General features: G+C 40.8%; 1 protein-coding gene across 1 annotated transcript in view; it reads left to right on the top strand.

Annotated features, from left to right (window-relative positions):
- Rxfp2 (relaxin family peptide receptor 2) overlaps positions 1-18976 on the top strand; it is a 50034-nt gene extending 31058 nt beyond the window's left edge. Inside the window, exons 12-18 of the mRNA XM_077795450.1 lie at positions 2453-2524; positions 2626-2697; positions 5236-5307; positions 7806-8035; positions 8811-9221; positions 12608-12826; positions 18717-18976. Of these exons, the coding sequence (XP_077651576.1) occupies positions 2453-2524; positions 2626-2697; positions 5236-5307; positions 7806-8035; positions 8811-9221; positions 12608-12826; positions 18717-18976 (1336 nt within the window). The remainder of the gene's footprint in view (positions 1-2452; positions 2525-2625; positions 2698-5235; positions 5308-7805; positions 8036-8810; positions 9222-12607; positions 12827-18716) is intronic.
- Positions 18977-19217: the final 241 nt, after the last annotated feature.

Genomic DNA, 19217 nt, shown 5'->3' on the forward strand with positions numbered 1-19217 from the left:
AAATCTCCCTAATCTTCATCTTATTTTATATGTCAATAGACCCCCCCCCCAGTTAAGAGATACTAGCTTGCTGATTTGAAGACCACCAGTATACTATCCAGTTCAGTCCACTTTGCTCTGAGCTTCAAAAAATTCAGAAGTCGATAGACTCAACTTGAACAAGTCTTGATTCTACAAGTGTTGAATAATTTGCCATCATAACATCAAATTCTTCCTGGGGAGGAATGAGCATAAGTACATGAGGCCCCTCAATTCTCTCCCCCAGAAGAGTGTACTTTATTTTTCTACCTGACACTTCCAAGGACAGTGTCTAGGTTTGCGAGATCACCATCATCTTGCTCTATTGCCGTGCTCTCTCTGGCCCACACACACCTGTGGCTCTCCTTCCGGGCCATGATCCAGGTATGCTCCTCCTCTCTGGACCTCCAGATTAGAGTTCCTACCTAGCAGGACCTGGTGCTCGGATGTCGTGAAAATCACCTCAAAAGCAAACTGTTTAAAGTAACAGCACATCTTACCCCATTGCCAGCTCCTTCACCTGGACTTGCCATCACGTGGCTGCGGCATCCTCCCTGGCAGCCAAGCCTGAAGACTGCTCCCTGGTCCTCTGCTTTCTCTTAACGTGCTGTTTTCCCAGACCCTAAACCATGCTAATGTCCCTGTTAAGTCTTCATCAGCTCTCACCTGGCCATGAAGAAGCCTCTTACCTCGATTCTCTCTTCTAGCATTTCAGCCTTTCTTTCTGTTCCTGATGTAATTGTCATCCCATGACTCAGAGCCTAAGATGCCATTATCCTGCTCAATGTCCTCACTCCTTGTTGCCTGATGTTTGGCCTGACATGGCTCTCAAATGTTAATGTGCAGAGGAATCACAGGTTTATTAGTTTAAATCCAAGTTACCAGGATTCCTCCCTGAGATTCTGATATGGTAACTCTGGGTTGGATACCTGAAAATGGGATCTTTCTAAGAAACCTCAGTGATTCTGATGCCTGGAAAATGTTCTGCAGAAGACTGCCTTGGAGTATATTCATAACCCTCCCATCTTGTCTCCAAGAACTTCCAGTCTCACTTTTACTATGTTTCCCCCACGGTGTTTCTCCTTTACCCATGTTGGACCACTTGCTGACTCCTAAAGACAACATTCAATTCCAAGAATTTGTTTCTCTTGTCACACTTTACTGTCACCTAAAAAAGCTGCCTAAAATCATTGAGCTTTGTTGAAACACTTCCTAATTTCTCAGGCCAAGATTGATGACTCCTTTCTTCTACCTACTGTCTTCCCTTCTGTGATTGCACCTGCTTCATTCTTTCCTTGATTTGTAATCTGGTTATATCAGTCCATTTTCTATTGCTATAACAAAGTACCTGATGCTGGGTTTATGAAGAAAATAGGCATATTTAACCCAAGGTTTGGAGGCTAATAGTCCAAAATCAGGCAGCCCCATTGATGCAGCCTCTAGTGAAGGCGTCATGACAAATGACATTTTGGACTTAGCATGTACTGAAGGAGTCACATGTTAGGACACACAACAAGCCAGAGAGGGATTGGGATGAGGCTTGCATTTTTAAAAATGCAAAACTCACTCTCATGGAAACTAACTGTAATCCCAGGAAAACTACCTTAATCTCTTTTGGGGGATAAGGCCCCCAATGACCTAGTTACCTCCCACTGGGCCCCAATGAACAGTAGTTGTTACTCTAAATTAAAGCTTCTTTAAGGAAAGAACTCTTAGTTGTAACTCCCACATTTCCGTCAGCAGCTCCAAAGTGTCAAGAACAGTTAAGACTTTTTGTTCACTCTTAATTAGGCAATTGTGCATCTGTTTTATCTTTTACATTTTCTCTGACGCAGAAAGATATTCTGGGTTCTTAAACAGTGTTGATTTCTTCTGATTCCAGCATACACAGATTGAATGATGCTATCATATTTAATTCTAAACTCTCATTTGCTTATACAAAAATAGTCCTATGTAGGAATGTATTTAAGAGGTAAACATTTGTCCATTTAAGATGATGTGGGTGGATTGTCTCAGTGGGAATGCAAAATAAATAGAAGACGCAAGACTTGACCTCAAAAAAGGTTATTTGGATAAACAAGAGATCACATACATGCAGCACGTAGGAATCAGGAGCATGAGTGGTAGTACAAAGAGTATCTAAAACAGAGGAAATTAATCAAAGCAGATATTAAAGCCAGGATGTGTTGGAGAGGGTGTGAAAGGAAATTCCAGACAGGAACTGGATGAAAGAAATGTCACAAGCCTGTAAGTGGTGGAAAATACATCCATCTGGCTGACTCACACGGCCTTGTTGTGTAACAGGTTATCAGGTTAATTAAATTGAATTCATATTTTCTGTTATATCAAAACGGGGTGATGATAACTCTGCAGAGTGATAACTGTGTCAATTACTTCTAAGGTAATTGCTTTGGGTTTGCACTGTCATCAACAGGGATCTGTCTAGCAACATGATAATGGAGCTACCAGTCCACCTGTTTAAAGACCTGAAGCTTCTCCAAAAACTGTAAGTTCTTCTCATGATCATCAGATGTAAATGGCAACATCTTAGGTTTTCAAAATAATAACATCCATACTTCTCTTCCCCTTCCTCCAATGGTAAAAAAGGAACCTGTCATCCAATCCTCTTTTGTATCTCCACAAGAACCAGTTTGGAAGTCTTAAACAACTTCAGTCTCTGTAAGTAAAATATCACAATTATGTCCATTATCATTTTAGTGGATGTATTTTACTGAGAGACACATTGATTTTTAGATGGGTGTTTCACACACAGGAGCATGCACCCTCAGGTGATTGTGAATACCACGGCTACCATCAATTATATACTGAATGATAGCAGAGGCACATTTTTTACCATTCAGTTGTATCAAAGCCACTTTCTGTGTTTGAAACATATATCTCTTCTTCCTGAAAACTGGGTTCATATGGAAAAATCTCATCCTACAATTTTAACAAAAAATTAAATTTGCAATAATTTTGTTTCTAGAATTATGGAAAAAAAACAAATTATGTAAGACTTGCCTTCTTTTTCCCTTTTACCTTTTCTGTAAGAAGCTACGTGAAACCGGTCTACGTTGCAAGATTTTTACTTTTCAATAGGTAAAAAAATTCTCTCAAAAATATGTAGATAAGTAATGTTGTTTAGTATCTTAAAACATCCATCAGATTAGGTTTCAATGGTGTCAAGAACTCTACCCATTATTCTTTGAACCTCATAATTTCTTTCCCCAGGTGACGATTTGTTGGCTAATGTTTATTTGTTTGTTTTCAACAGAGTATTGCCTGATTTCTGCCTGAAGCATTTCTTTATTTAATTCCAAAGATCAATCCTTAATATCACTTTTTATTTTTGTTGAATAGGTTTTTATTGGAAATTAATGCAAGATTAAGTTCTCTGTGTTTTAGGATATTAGAAGGTATTAATCACAATCACATCATCCACATAAAGTTAAAGCTGTGATGAGTCAAAGAGGAACAGAAAGAGCAAAAGAAAGAAAGTGAGGACCTTTGGAAGGAGCTCAGAGTTTCTTACTAGAGTCATGTGCTGGTTCCGTAGCCTAAGAGCCCCCTCGAGTTTCAGAGTGACTCCTCTATGAAGGACCCGATAGGCAAAGGGAAACTCAGAACCATATTAGGAAATCCCTATTCAGATTTGCCAAAAAGAAACAGACAAAAAGCCAGGCATCTTTCAATCATATATTTTTAAAAGCAAAACATTTCCTCTGTTAGAGATTGTTATAGATTGTTTGTTATAGATTGTTCTTCCTCCATCTCTTTTCTGAAAACATAGTAGCTCTTCATGCACACTATCCTAAAGAGGTTGTAATTCAGTCTAAAGAGGGTCTTCATTTGTTGAAGTTTCTGGATAAATTAACAGTGTAGGGCTGGGCATGTTGATGCACGCCTATCATCCCAGCAGTTCGTGAGACTGAGGCAGGAGGATCATAAGTTCAAGGCCAACCTCAGCCACTCAGCAAGGCCCTAAGCAACTTAGCAAGACCTTGTCTCAAAATAAAAAACAAAAAGAACTGGGGGTGTTGCTCAGTGGTGAAGCACCCCTGGGTTCAATCCCCAGTACCAAAAAAAAAGAAAAGAAAAACAGTTGGGCAGTTTCATTGAAGTCTTTTGAGGGTATCTAAGGAGAGGTAGAGGAATCAGAATTATGCTTCCCACTCTTAGAAAATGGTTGTCTTTACCCGGAGCTACTCTGGCTGCCTCCATGGTTTTTCAACCCTTACGATCCATAAACCGGGAAGAAATGGATATTTAAATTCAGTTTACCACAAAATTCACTTTGGTGATGTTCACAGGTTGGGAGAACCAGCCCTGAACGGAACCTTCTAACTTCTATGTGATCAGATCAGACTTCAGACCAACTTCGTAATCACAAGACGGCTCTGCCTATTTTGATTGATTGGTTTTTGCATTGTTGAGGATGGGCCTCACACCTGCTAGGCAAGTGCTCTACCACTGAGCTAGAACCCAGCCCCTCACTATTTTTTTTAAAGCAATCTCCATTTCATTATCTCCTAGTTCTGTACGTTGGTAGTACAAGCCACCTAAACTGGGTTCTCATAAACTTTACTGCCAACAACTGGAAAAAAAAAATGCTCAGCTTTTAAAGAACTCCTGTAGAATACAGACATGGCTCATGTAACTAGATGACGCCCCCCTAGGAGCCCTCCAGTGAGAACTCAGTTCTCGTCATAATCTCAGATTCCATCCATACTCCAAGAGGAGGGCATTCACTGTCAGAGTGAGAGCCACTGGGGTTGTGTCAGTCAGCTCTCCATCACTGTGACCAAAACCACCTGACTGTAACCACTTAGAGGAGGAGAAGTTTTGGGCTCACTGTTTCAGAGGTTTAGTCCATGGCTGGCTGACTCAGTTGCTGTAGGCCTGAGGTGAGGCAGAACATCATGACAGAAGGGCCCAGAAGGGAAAAGCTGCTCAGCTTATGGTGGCCCCAAGTCGACAGTCCCTTGCCGTTTTTAAACCAAAGAAATGAATGAAAATGTTCTACTGGAATGTAGTTCTGCCTGTGAATGACAAATCGAACTCCAAGGATAATATTCTGAGAAAGCATACTCTAAAATTTTCCTCCTAATTTGATCTGGTAACATAGAATGTTGAAACCTTTGGAGGAGCTGACAAAGAATGCAATTATTAATGAAGTTGAACCCTAGAAACATTAAACCTATTGTGTATATTTTCCAGAGACCTGGAAAGGATAGAGATTCCAAATATAAACACAGGAATATTCCAACCCATGAGGAATCTTTCTCACATGTATGTATGTATGAAAGAATGGACAAGAAAACATAGTGAAATGTTTCACATGTTGTCTTGTCTACTGTCTACTGTATCACTGCAATGTGTTTTTATGCAACAAAAGTCTTTTATTGAGAACTTTTTAATTTTGTCACCTTTGGTCCCTGTCAAATAGAGTTCAATATTATGATGCGCCGACATGAATGACCCTTCTCTCTGGAAACACGATGTTTATCCAATTGAGGCCCAATAAGAGATCAGGGTACCAGAATGCCACATATTACACAAGATGAAGTCACTGGCTAAGTGGTACTCAGGCGACCTGGAAACATTAATTCACTTCACATGAGTGAGCAGTCGGCTGCTCTAAGATTTGAGCCCTTAGGAAGCAAGATGCTATATAAATTCCAGGTGTTGTTACTGTTACTAAGTGCACTGCAAAATGGAGGTAATTAATCTTTCTAGTAGTTTTTGTTAAGTCACTTTAATATATCTGGCTAAAGTGCACGAAGTTGTGTTGATATATGTGTTTATAACATAATCATTTCTTTATCAACTGTATAATCTATATGTTCATGATTTCAAAAATTAACCATTGTTATCCACAAAAATAGGGAGGACTCACTCGTAAGATCACAAGTTGGGTGCAGCAAGTGGATGAAAGTGTTGATGTGAAGGTGCTCTTTTGGGAGAACATTTTGTTTAAGTCTGTGCAACAGTAGAGGCGTGATGGACAGGTGTTTGGCACATACCCACGTGGTTTTGTTCATTTCCCTTCCTGTGGCACCATTACATAAATATTTAAAGAGGCTCTCAGTTCCTTGTTGCAGGCAGAGGTGAGGTGTTCTTAGAATAGAGATGCTTTAGAATTCAATGGAGAAACTCCTATTTTCAATATAGGCCTCAAGTCAAGGTCAGGAAGGACCCAACCAATATTAGCTTAGCTCGCTCCCTGATGAGTGGCTGATTTCTTTCATCTTCCCTGTCCTTTCCTCATTGAAATAACTCCACCTCATCACTTCCATCCCTTCCACCTGCTATCTGGTCACAGTGGAAGAACTTAAAGAAGACAGTGGAGATAATGGAATATCCAAAGAACCAAGAGGTCAAATGTGTGTCAGGGAAAAGAAAAAAAATAAATAAAAATCCTATGTCGAGTTTCTAATTAGATACCAAATCTTAGGCAGGTGGACTGTGTCTCTACCTGACACACCCAGCTCTTGATTATCCATCACCCACGTGCTGATGTAGGAAATGTCTGTTGAGTACCTAGAAGGTGCCAGTCACTCTTCTAGATGCTGAGAACACAGTGAGGAACAAGAGAATGTCTGTCCTGGGGCGCTTTAGAACCTCAGTAAGCAAACAAATAAATAATCAGGTATTAAATGCTAGGAAAATAAGTAAAGCAAAACGAAGAAGGCATAGGAAGAGGATTTAGATGACTTAGGTAGAAGTCAAAGTGACATGGCATTTGAGTAGACATGAAGGGAGGGAGGGAGGGAGCAGTCCTATCAATGTCCAGGAGAAGAATCTTCCAATCAGAGAGAAGCAATAGCAAGACTCTGTGGAGGGCCTGAGTCTGGCTTGTGTGAGGGCTAGAAGAAGTTATTGTTCTGAGCAGAAGGTGGCTCAGGGCAGCCCAGGGTCCCATCACCAAGGCCATGTCATTGTGGCCAAGGAAAGCTTTGTTTAACTGGCTTGCGTAGAAACTAAGATGGGAGATGAGGGAAAAAAAAGGGATTAGACTTTAAAAAAATTTAAAAAGAACAGAGAAATGAACTTAGGTAATAAAAGAAGAAGAAGAAATTAGTTTTATGGGAGAAAATCCTAAACACACAGGTTTGGGGGATGGCCATAAGCCAAATGACCTCACCAATTCCAACACTTCAAGATTCCCCAGCTCGTAAATTCAGTGACCACAAACAAATCTGAACAAATCTATATTTTCCTCTAGAAATTAAGTGCTTCCAGACCCTGGTAAGTAATCTGTTTAAGGCGGCTGCTTCTCCTCCCCACTCTGGGGAGGCTGAATTTTCCTAGTCTCAGAAACCAACCCTTACCTGCCCATGTTAGGGAAAAGGAGGCACTTTAAGGAGACCTCACTATTTAATACTAAGGACAAATCGGGGATGTTTTCAGTAAGCTACAGTAGGATTCTTACATCCCCAGCACAAGTCCCTGGATGTCGGCTAGATTTAGCAATGATAATCCATTTCTAGTAATACCCAGTGAGAGAATAATCCAATGTGAACACGGAAAAAGAGTAGAGCCCCTGAGGCTTCAAATTCCCATAACTCCCCCTGGCTCTCAGCCAAGCCACTTCTGAACTTCCATGTCCTTTAGGTTCCTTATCTCTAAGAGGACACTGCCTAGAGTAACACCTTATTTAATGAAGAGCCCTCTAATTAGGTAGTCACTACAAACAAAAGCAAACAAACATAGCGAAGTTGCCTACCTGCAGCTGTAGTTTCTGTATCATTACTATGAAGTGACTCTTTTTTTCCCTTTGACTTTAGTTATTTCAAAAACTTTCGATACTGCTCCTATGCTCCCCATGTCCGAATATGTATGCCCTCGACTGACGGCATTTCTTCATTTGAGGACCTCTTGGCTAACAATATCCTCAGAATATTTGTCTGGGTTATAGCTTTCATTACCTGCTTTGGAAATCTTTCTGTCATTGGCATGAGATCTTTCATTAAAGCTGAAAATACAACTCACGCTATGTCCATCAAAATCCTTTGTTGTAAGTATGTTTCCTATATAAGTAGACAGGGTATCTTCTATGAGCTCTGTGCTAGAGATATATAGTATATGGCATATGTATTGTATAGAGAGATCTTCAACAAATGACATCTAATATGAACTATATATGGTGGGAAAATTTATTTGCAATATATAAATGTAGTTTTTGTAGCTATATATTTTTTTTTATATTTTTGTAGTTGTAGATGGACAGCATGCTTTATTTTATTTGTTTATTTTGATGTGGTGCTAAGGATTAAATCCAGTGCCTCACACATGCTAGGCAAGCGCTCTGCCACTGAGCTACAGCCCCAGCCCTTATAGTTATATTATAGTTTGCATAATCTTATAATGACCTACCCTGGGAGTTTATGTCGTGGAAATGGGGAAACAAAGTGATAATTCAAGTGATGGATTATGGAGATGGTTTTGTGGGTTATAAACTAAGCTTAATTAACTTCAATTACAGTAACACCCACACTTCTCAAGCTCAGAAAATGATACCTTTTATTCACTGCCAGTAATACATGCTTAGGGTTTAAACCTAACTCCTCCCCTGCAAAAAAGGTCCTACCTCCCCACTTTTTAATTATAAAACAAAGTCATGATGTGGTTCTTGAGAAATAGCATAGATTTTGAAGTCCATTGGCTTCTTGGTATTCCAGTAGATGATTACACTAGTTCATTTAATACAGGTTGAAGGAGCTAGACAGACCTAATCAGAAAATTAACATGAGAAATGCTGGGAACGATCGGTTGCTTTGATTCGTCCACAGGTGCTGACTGTCTGATGGGCGTTTACTTGTTTTTCATTGGCTTTTTTGATATAAAATACCGAGGGCAATATCAGAAGTATGCCCTGCTGTGGATGGAGAGTTTACCATGCCGCCTCATGGGGTTCCTGGCCATGCTGTCCACCGAAGTCTCTGTCCTGTTGCTAACCTTCTTAACCCTGGAGAAGTTCCTGGTCATCGTCTTCCCCTTCAGTAACATTCGTCCTGGGAAGCGGCAGACCTTGGTCATCCTCATTTGCATCTGGACCGTGGGATTTTTAATTGCTGTAATTCCCTTTTGGAGCGAGGATTATTTTGGAAACTTTTATGGGAAAAATGGAGTATGTTTCCCACTTTATTACGACCAAACAGAAGATATTGGAAGCAGAGGATATTCTCTTGGAATTTTCCTAGGTAAATTCTATTCTTCATTTCCTGGGTAAAAATCATTTCGATGCAAATACCACAAACTTCAGCAAAAGGTAGATTTGTCTATTTCAGAAAGTAAAGAAATAGAGTCAAGATTCTGTCCTTGTTAAAGAAAAGTTCTATATATTTCTAGAAGCTTTTCTTTAACTTTTTATTACAGAGATATAGTGCTGAAAACAAAGGCATGCTATTGGGATTTGTGGATTTCTTTTTTATTTTCTCTATATACCTTTGATTTCATGTGTACATACAGTTACTGTGAGCTGGAAGAATTCTAGTTTAGTGCCTAGTCCTGAAACCCCACCCAGGTTTATGAACCCCCCTTTTTTTTTTTAGAAAAGACCCTATACGAATGACAAATTTAGCACCTTAAAGTGTTTTTCTTTTAAATTATATAGTGTAATGTGTATTAATTCTGCTTAATCTTAAGGCCATCCCTGGGTCATTTCTTTAATTAGAGCACATGACCATTTTCATTTCCCCTTCCCTTCTTGCTCCTCATCAGCATGTAGACAACAAGTTCTGTGGTCCTTTTTGCCACCAAGTAATATTCATGAAACTGTGCCTCTGTCTTAGGCTCCTTCCAGCCTCAACCTGCTGCTATTGTCTCAGTTTGAAACCTTCCCGCCTCTACCTGGGATAATTAACTTAGCGGATACTGGTCTTTCTACCTCCAGACCTTCCCCTCCTCCCATTTTTCTGTTCACCACCCCCGTTATAATCTCCCTCCCTATCCAAAGACTGGGTACACCTCTGCTCAGAGACCTTCAATGGTCCCCTACCACCTTCAAGACCAGGCTTAAATGAGTCACAACTCATCATGACCTGGCTCTAACCATTGTTCCACCTGGCTCTAACCATTGCTCCCCTTCTTCTCCATCTACTCCTTTTCTTCCTCCTCTAGAAAACAAAATACTCCCTCTGCACCCCCCTGATAATACTCCTCACACACCACCCTGTGTGGTAGCTTTTGTTCATAGATATGTCACTCCCAGGGTAGAGTAGGCTGTTCTCTGTATCCCTCATGACTCGTTTCTTCCTTAATCCCGGGTAGGTGCACTTCCTAGACACACACACCCCACATGACATTCACTAAGTCAACAGGATGGATGCAGCGCCTGCCGTGGGCCGTGCATTCTGTTGGGTACTAGAGGTAAAATAGATCTGGCCCTTACAAACCTCACCAGCTGCAGAGGAAGATGGAGACAGTAAACACGTCCTTACATCACAGGCTTATAAATGCCATGATAGAGGAGGACAGGATGTTCTAGGAGTCCCAGACCTGAGCACCAGGGAAGGCTTTCCAGTAGAAACGAATCCAAACGGAGGCCCAAAGGATCAGGAGGCATAGCTAAGTGAAGGCAGAGGAAGGTGGGTGTGGGGGCCGTGTGCTAGGAAAAGGCACAGTGGATTCCGAGGCCCGAAGCCAGGGGCTGGTCCAGATGTTGGACTAAAGAAGTTTGGTGCAGGGGCTGAGATTGTGGCTCAGCGGGAGAATGCTCGCCTAGCACATGCGGGGTGCTCTGGGTCCGATCCTCCGCACCACATAAAAATAAATGAATGCAATAAAGGTATTGTGTCCAGCTTCAGCTAAAAAAATAGATATTAAAAAAAAAAAAGTTTGGTGCAACTGGATCTTACAATTAAAGCATGGGGTCCACTAAAAGTGTCCATTAAAAACCTCTGATGTATTTCAGATACAGAGATAGTAACACAACACACACACACACACACCGTATACTTGTTGCTGTCATACTTATTGTCTGTCACTGCATCACATGCATGGTTTGCTTGTGATAGGAGTCCTAGAGCTCGTCCTAGAATACTTTTTTTTTCCTGTTTTAAGAATATAAATTTTTTAATTAATTTAAATTTTTATTTTTTTAATAATCTAAAGAACAGTTTTAGATTGAGAGGAAAGTTGTCAGCGTAGTGTAGCTTCCCCTATTGTTCACATCCATCCACTACCACGGTACATTGAGAACACACACTTTTCATTCTTTCTGGAAGTCTGTTTTCAGAATTTGGTCTGGACTCTTGTTCCTGTTTTCTCATCATGCTTCAAGGGTCCTGAATAAACTGCTGAAAGAAGAAAAAAAAAAAAAAAAAAAAAGAATTTGGTCTGGAGAAGCATTTTCTAACCATCATTTTATTTTCTGGCCTAAGATACACCAGTTTTATAAAACTCCATTATTTAGCTATATAATGAGATTCCATAGAATATGAAGCATTTTGGTTTAAAAAAAAATAGCCTTGAACTTAAATTATTTTTTCCTAGACTTCACCAATCTTACATACAGTGGAGCCTGTTTTATTTTGGGGAAACAAAAATAGCTTTTTTACATTTTATAAAAGCTAGAGTTTACTTCCTAATATATCTAGATGTGAATTTCAGAAGTCTATAATTTTTCATAAAGGATTTATGTCTTAAACATGTTTTAAGCAACTATGAAAATTTGTGCAAATTTTATGTTCATTATGAAGAATGAGATAATCTCTTAGGGTTTTTATTACAGCAAGAATAGAGCAAACTAAGAGACTATAAAGTCTGTGCCTCAGGGAAAGTGAGGCTAAGTGAGAATCTTGGGACTATATTTGCCCCCAAAAGAGTGATTTATATAGTTAAATTTGTAACTTTCTGACTTCATTTTATGAGATGAATCTAAAGGGTTCTGAACCATAGTCGTTTAAAATACTGTGAGCAATCTAGAGAAAAATAAGCAAAAACATGCATTTTTGTTCTATGTATTATTTTTATTTAAGACCAAACAACACAAGGAATAATGTTTCTGAGGCAATTCTATTCATGATAAATTCCAAGGTTATCTTATTCATATGTATAAGATAAGGAAATGGGGTTGTATTTATTTTTTGAGACATGTATATGATTATAGCAACCCCTTAAGGTTTGAATTTGCAGGATGTGAGAACAAAAGTAGCTTTATTATGTTTTAGAAAAGCCAGAGTTTACTTCCTAATATATCTAGATGTGAATTTCAGAAGTCTATAATTTTTCATAAAGGATTTATGTCTTTGGGCTGGGATTGTGGCTCAGTGACAGAGCGCTTGCCTAGCACATGTAAGGCACCAAATTCGCTCCTCAGCACCACATAAAACAAAGGCATTGTGTTCATCTATAACTAAAAATATATTTTTTAAAAAGGATCTATGTCTTTGACATCTTTTTGAGTTGGAAAACCCAATTCCTTTATCTTGTTTTCTTAAACTCAGGAATTTTAACAGAATAACCCTAGGCTTATACAAAAGGATGCTTCTTGGAAGCACAAGAGGTGCCATAACATCTAAGTTCCCCAGTATTTTACCATTGACTTCTACACCTGAGATGTTAAGAGATGTGCTTTTCCCCACAGGTGTAAACTTGCTGGCATTTCTCATCATTGTGTTTTCCTACATTACTATGTTCTATTCCATCCAAAAAACCGCCTTGCAGACAGCAGAAGTGAGGAATCACATTGGAAAAGAGGTGGCTGTGGCAAATCGCTTCTTTTTTATTGTGTTCTCTGATGCCATCTGCTGGATTCCTGTATTTGTCGTTAAAATCCTTTCCCTCCTCAGAGTGGAAATACCAGGTCAGTCAGTTCCCTCTGTCATTCTCAACTACATTCCTTTTTTATGCCCTTTGTTGGATGAGACCAGAATCCAGGACAGTGCCTTACACCTAGTAAATTCTCCATGAACACCTGTGACCTCCGTATGAAGAGTTATTATTTCCCCTAGTGTTTTGTAACTGGAATGCTGAGATGGAAACTGGGTAGTGGGGCAATTCAGTGAGGAATAATTAAAAAATGGGAGCTAGGGAGAAAATAAGTCTGAGCATCTTGCTTGCACATGAGCTAGATAATGGTTCTTAACCAGAAACATGGAAAACAACAACAATAAAATATACATGGCCAGGTTCCACCCAGAGGTTTTGATTTTGTTTCTGGAGACCCAGGCATGTACAGGGGAGCACAAAGCACCCCTGTGATTCTGATGTACACACAACTAGATAGAACCACCAGTCTATTGCATGTCCTAGCCACAAAATGTCAGTCACACTGGGCTCTATGGAATGCTAGCTGTACCGTAAACGTGCCTCATCCCAAAGACCAGGTTCTCAACTGACAGTCTTACTTCAACCAGAGAAAACCACCTTTCGTTAATTAGGATTTTAGCTGAGTACCGAAGCACACGCCTGTAATCCCAGCGGCTAGGGAAGCTAAGGCAGGAGGATTGAAAGTTCAAAGTCAGCCTCAGCAAAAGCAAGGTACTAAGCAATTCAGTGAGTCTGTCTCTAAATAAAATACAAAATAGAGTTGAGGATGTGGTTCAGTGGCTGAGTGCCCCTGAGTTTAATTCCTAGTATCAAATAATAATAATAATAATAATAAATTAAAATTCTACTTGAAGCCATTTCTGGGATCTAGAGATCACAATCATCTGGAAGCCTCCCAGGGCTCTAGCCTGACTCTTGTTGATTGAAAAACTCATCATTTCAGTGGATAGCAGATCTATAACATAGCAACCTCTTTCCCTCTGCCTTGTGCACAGTTGTGTGAAACTTTGTCAAATGCCTTGTTGCACCATGGCACAGGGTGGCCACAGTGGTCCCTTAACCTAAAGACTTCATCTTCACAAGCACGCATAGATGTCCCTTGAACCAGGTGAAGTGGGAGTTAAAATCAGAAGGGAGATCAGGACTGAACACTTGGGAGATTTTGTTGGCCTGGGTGGTAAGAGAAGAAGCCAAAAGACTTTGTGTGAGATCACTTGGGCAGAGCTAGTTGTACATGAAGAGGAGAGTCCATTAAATATTAATGGTCACAGATGTTCTCTTGAATAATGTCCAATCTATGACCACTACCTGGACATCTCAATTTTAGCATCCTATCATTTCAAATTCAGTAGGACTAAACTGTACATTGGCTTCCGTTATTCATGGAATAAAGTCCAAATGCTGGGATTAGCATCGTAAAGCTTCTTATCTCCCACCCCACCCTCACATTTTCTATGATCAGACCCTTTGGAATGATGGGGCTTTTGCTTCTGCACTTTTCTGAAATGACATCAGCCTTTGCTCAACTCTTCCCTCTACCTGGATTGTACTCTCCATCCTTTCTAGCCTATTAAACACCCCTTCTTGACTTACAAGGCTGAGTGCAAGTACTCCCTCCTCTAAAGTAGTTTTCCAGACCTTTCTCACCCCTTCCATCCAGCCAGATCCTTAACTGCCCACCACATCTTGTTTGCACTGCACTCCTCGCCTTCCTGAGTTGACCCACATCAGCACTGATTTTGAATGGATCCATGGCCCCCTCCAGGTTATAAGCTTCAGAACAAGGGGACCACGCCTTACTCATCTTTGAGATTTCCAAAGTGCTTTTCACCTAAGGTTATTCAATAAATGAAAAAGCTTCTGCTGGCCTGTGACCTAGGAAGAATGACCTGTGTCAGGAACACACAAGGCCACCCACAACACGTGAGCTTCCAAGCAGAGCTTCCCTCCTTGATTAGAGAAGCTGAGCTTATCCAAGATGATGGAAAGGATGGAGACAGGAGATCCAGTTTCCAGTCCTGACCCAGTCATTGATCCATGGAGAGAGCTTAGAAATGTCATCTCACCTAGACGATTTCTCATATGTCTTCCCTTTTTTAATATTCTGTGAATCTTAGCTCCTTGAGGCTTCTTCTCTTTTTATTGAACTACGAGGGCTATCAGAATAAAGCATCACAGAAAATTACTTTCTCACTGTTCTGGAAGCTAGGAAACCAAGATCAAAGTGACCACAGGTTTTGTCACCAAAAGTCCAAGGAGTTCCCAAAGAGGGGAACCTCAACTCAGGAAAAATGGGGTCCTTGGCATATGAGATAGAAAAGAATTTTAGCATTCACCAGTTAGAGACAGAGACAGATTATTTATGAAAACAGATACACATTCAAGGGAGAATGCAGGCTATATCAAGATGTCACAGGAGAAGAGATGTCTCCAGAGAAGGGTCCGAGAGGTTCCCAGAAGCAAGGGGGAACTGAACCCAGGACCAATGGGATTCTTGGCACTTGTTGGCAAAAAGAATTTCAGCAGAAACCAGACAAAGTCAAAAACAGAAGTTCATTAGGAAAGGTAGATATACATCCAAGGTAGAATGTGGGCTATCTCAAGACTGAGAAGCAGCCCTAACTTGAGCTGAGGGTCCAAATTTATAGGGGGGCTGTATCAGGGACTGGACTGGAGATGGATCCAGGGTGGAGCTGCACAATTTCACACCAGTTTTCCCTGGACTTGTGTATTTCCTTTATTTTATGAAGGGGTAGGCCAAGGGCATATTGCTCAAGATTTACAACCACACTTTCACTTCACACATGGCTTCTAGATAGCTCCCAGCATTTCTCTCTTTGTCCTCAAATCCCTATCTCATAAAGAAAGAGATATCCTTTGAGGTAAAGCAAAGAATACACATTCAAGGAGGAATGCTGGACCATCTCCAGAGGGAGAGACGGAAACCTCTTGGTGTGGAGTGTTGATATTTAGAGGGACAGTGGGGGCTGCACTAGACATGGAGCCAGGGCAGAGTCACACAGTTTGGCTCCAGTTTTTCCAGAGCTTGTGCATTGCCCCTGTGTTACTTTGTGCAGGCAAGAACACAGGTCTAGGCCCAGGTCAGGAACACAGACTAAGGACAAGGAGGTGTTGCTTAGGAATACTTGTTTCACATTTCCAAGGTTCATGGGGGTTTCCTGCATTTCAACAGCTCAGGACACTTTTCTGTTTCCCCAAATTCCTATCGCAGTTTGGTTTTTCTTGAGGCCTCTGTCATTGTCATTCAGATAGAAGTCTTTGCTGTGTCTTCATGTGGCCTTTGCTCGGTGTGGACATCCTGGATCTCTCTTCCAGGGTCCTTAATTCCCCTTCCTTTGGAGACATCAGTCAGATTAGAATAGGACCCACCCTAATGACCTCATTTTAACTTACTTCTTGAAAAGCTCTGTCTCCAAATATAGTCACATTCATAAATTCTGGGACTTCAACGTGTATATTTGGTGAGGTTAGGGTCAAAATTGGCCCACAGCACTCTCTGATTTAGTATCAGGAGGCCACTGGAGAGCAAAGACATTTGATGGCCGCAGGAATGACCAGCCTCCTGGGAGAGCCTGGGACAGGTTAGATTGTGATCAGCTTAACTACAACCTCCATGAGGTCCCTCAAACAGGAAAAAATGTCCTGTGGAAACAGGACTGAGCCACACATCAGCCCTCCTTTACATTTATGTTCACTACTTGGAGGTTTGTCTGGGACACCTTGGTGGATCTAGGAAAGGATTCCATCACAAAGCCCAAAAGATAAAACCAGCTTTAGCCCTCCTGTCCCAGAACTCAGCTGCTGATTTTAAATTAGGAGTCTCCCTGAGACTAACAGGAAGCCTCATACAGAGTGCAAATTACTCATAGAATCTTCATGGCCCTTTTCTCTTTGCCTAAATGAAAGTAAGTGCTCTCAAGAACTGTTTCTCCAACAGGTTGGGGTAGGATTACTGTTCATAATTCCTTTGGTGAGGAACAACAGACAAAAAACAATCGACTTAGCTTTTCTTCATTCATTAACTGTTCAGATCATCTAATTTAAAAAAAAATAACAACAAATAGTAGAAATCTTGAATAAATCTGAGATAGGGTATAGATTTTATTTTCTGATTCTCTGTCCATTTAAAAAACTAAGAAGAAGGAAGAGAATATAGGATAGGGAAAGAGGGAGGCAAATACAGAAGAGGAGAGAAGAGAGATGAAGAAGAAGGAAAGGAGGGGGAAGGGAGGTCAGGTAAGCAGAGAAAAAATGGCAAAGAAACAGGAAGAATTAATAAATATAAGAAACAAAGCAAGGTCAAGAGAAGAATAAAATTATAGTGGCCAAAGGATTAGAAAATTGCAGGATTAGAGACAGAGTCAGAGAGTACCAAAGAGGGCAAGTCCCACTGGTCTTACTACCCAGATCTTCACCCAATCGGGAGGTCTTTGAGCTTTTGACAACGTGGAAGGAGGCAGCATCTTGGTCAGGTGTGAGAATTTGAAGAGGGATGTCCACTGCAGCCAGCTATCAGCAGCCTTCTTATACAGAGAAGGTCGGTGAGGGTCAGAGACAGCAAGGGATTTGTCCAGGGTCAATGAGCTAAGAAGTGCTTCTCCAAAGGAGCAGGTTGCCTTTAAAAGGGAGAAATGCATTTCATTCTAACCCAGCAAAGGATCTACTGGGGAAGGACACTCTCGCTCCAAATTTCTCCTCACAAAAAGCCTTTTCTGGCCTCTTTCCTGAATATTCTATTAGCAGATGTAAGACTGCACACAAAAGAATTCATCAGACAGGGTAGGGACGAAGAGCTTGAGAAGAATATTTACAGTAAACAGGGATGAGAGGTGGGAGGGAAAGGGAGTGAGAAGGGAAATTGCATGGAAATGGAAGGCGATCCTCAGGGTTATACAAAATGTCATATAAGAGGTAAGGAGGGGTAAGTCAAGAGAATACAAATGGAAGACATGATTTACAGTAGAAGGGGTAGAGAGAGAAAAGGGGAGGGGAGGGGAGGGGAGGGGAGGGGAGGGGGGATAGTAGACAATAGGACAGACAGCAGAATACATCAGACACTAGAAAGGCAATATGTCAATCAATGGAAGGGTAACTGATGTGATACAGCAATTTGTATACGGGGTAAAAGCGGGAGTTCATAATCCACTTGAATCAAACCGTGTAATATGATGTATTAAGAACTATGTAATGTTATGAACGACCAATAAAAAAAAAAAAAAAAAAAAAAAAAAAAAAAGAATTCATCAAACTTGGGGGACACATTCCTCTTTCCTCTTCAAGTATTTCCCCCTCAAAAATAAGATCTCTGGTACACAAGGGCAGGATAGGAAGCCTTGAGGACCGGATGGAGTTACTGCCAAGGTCAAATCTAGCTTCTGGACCAGAAGTTTTCTGGTCTTGTTCTATGGATTATTTCCTCATTTTCTAATTTTTCTATACGTGAAGGCAATAAAAACAAGAAAAATACATGGCATAGCAATTTCTAGCTTACAGAGGTTTCAGTTATTTCCTCTTGTTTTGTCCCAAGGATCGACAAGCTAGTTACTAAAACTCAGAAAAGTTAAGTGGGAAGACTTTGAACCTGTAGCTCCTGCGTTCTTCCAACAAAGATATTTTTTCTCATTGAAGTAAGAAGAAATACAAATGTCCTATGTAACCCTCTCATAAATAGCATTGTCTGCAGTGTTGTTGTGTTTGTCTATTTAAATTCTCACCTTCAGGCTGGGGGTGTTGCTCAGTGGTAGAACTATTGCCTACCATGTGCAAGGCCCTGGGTTTGATCCCCAGCACCACACACACATACATACATACACATACACACAGAGAGAGAGACACACACACACACACACACACACACACACCCTGACCCTCAATTCGTTTTCATGCTTTGTTTCCTTCTCCAGGCACAATCACCTCCTGGATAGTGATTTTTTTCCTTCCAGTCAACAGCGCCTTGAACCCAATCCTCTACACGCTCACCACCAGTTTCTTTAAGGACAAGTTGAAACAACTGCTGCATAAACATCGAAGGAAATCCATTTTCAAAATTAAAAAAAAAAGTCTATCTACATCCATTGTGTGGACAGATGACTCCTCTTCAGTTAAACTTGGGGTTTTGAACAAAATAACCCTAGGGGACAGTATAATGAAACCAGTTTCCTAGTAATGACTTTGGATCACTGGACTTTCAAGGGTACCTAAAACAGGTACGGCTTTGGGAAGATAGCAACGGCAATGCTTTTCATCTTGGTCAGTGGCAGCCCTTCGGCACAGCGGACACAGTGGAATAAGTGACTTCTGGCCCTGCATTCCGGTGGCAGCTCTACTACACATGAACTGGGCTGGGAACGGCACTGAAGGACTCTTCTCCTCACCTTACATGCCTGAAACACACAGTGACTCCA

This window comes from Urocitellus parryii, chromosome 2, assembly GCF_045843805.1.
Source record: "Urocitellus parryii isolate mUroPar1 chromosome 2, mUroPar1.hap1, whole genome shotgun sequence".
NCBI lineage: Eukaryota > Metazoa > Chordata > Mammalia > Rodentia > Sciuridae > Urocitellus > Urocitellus parryii.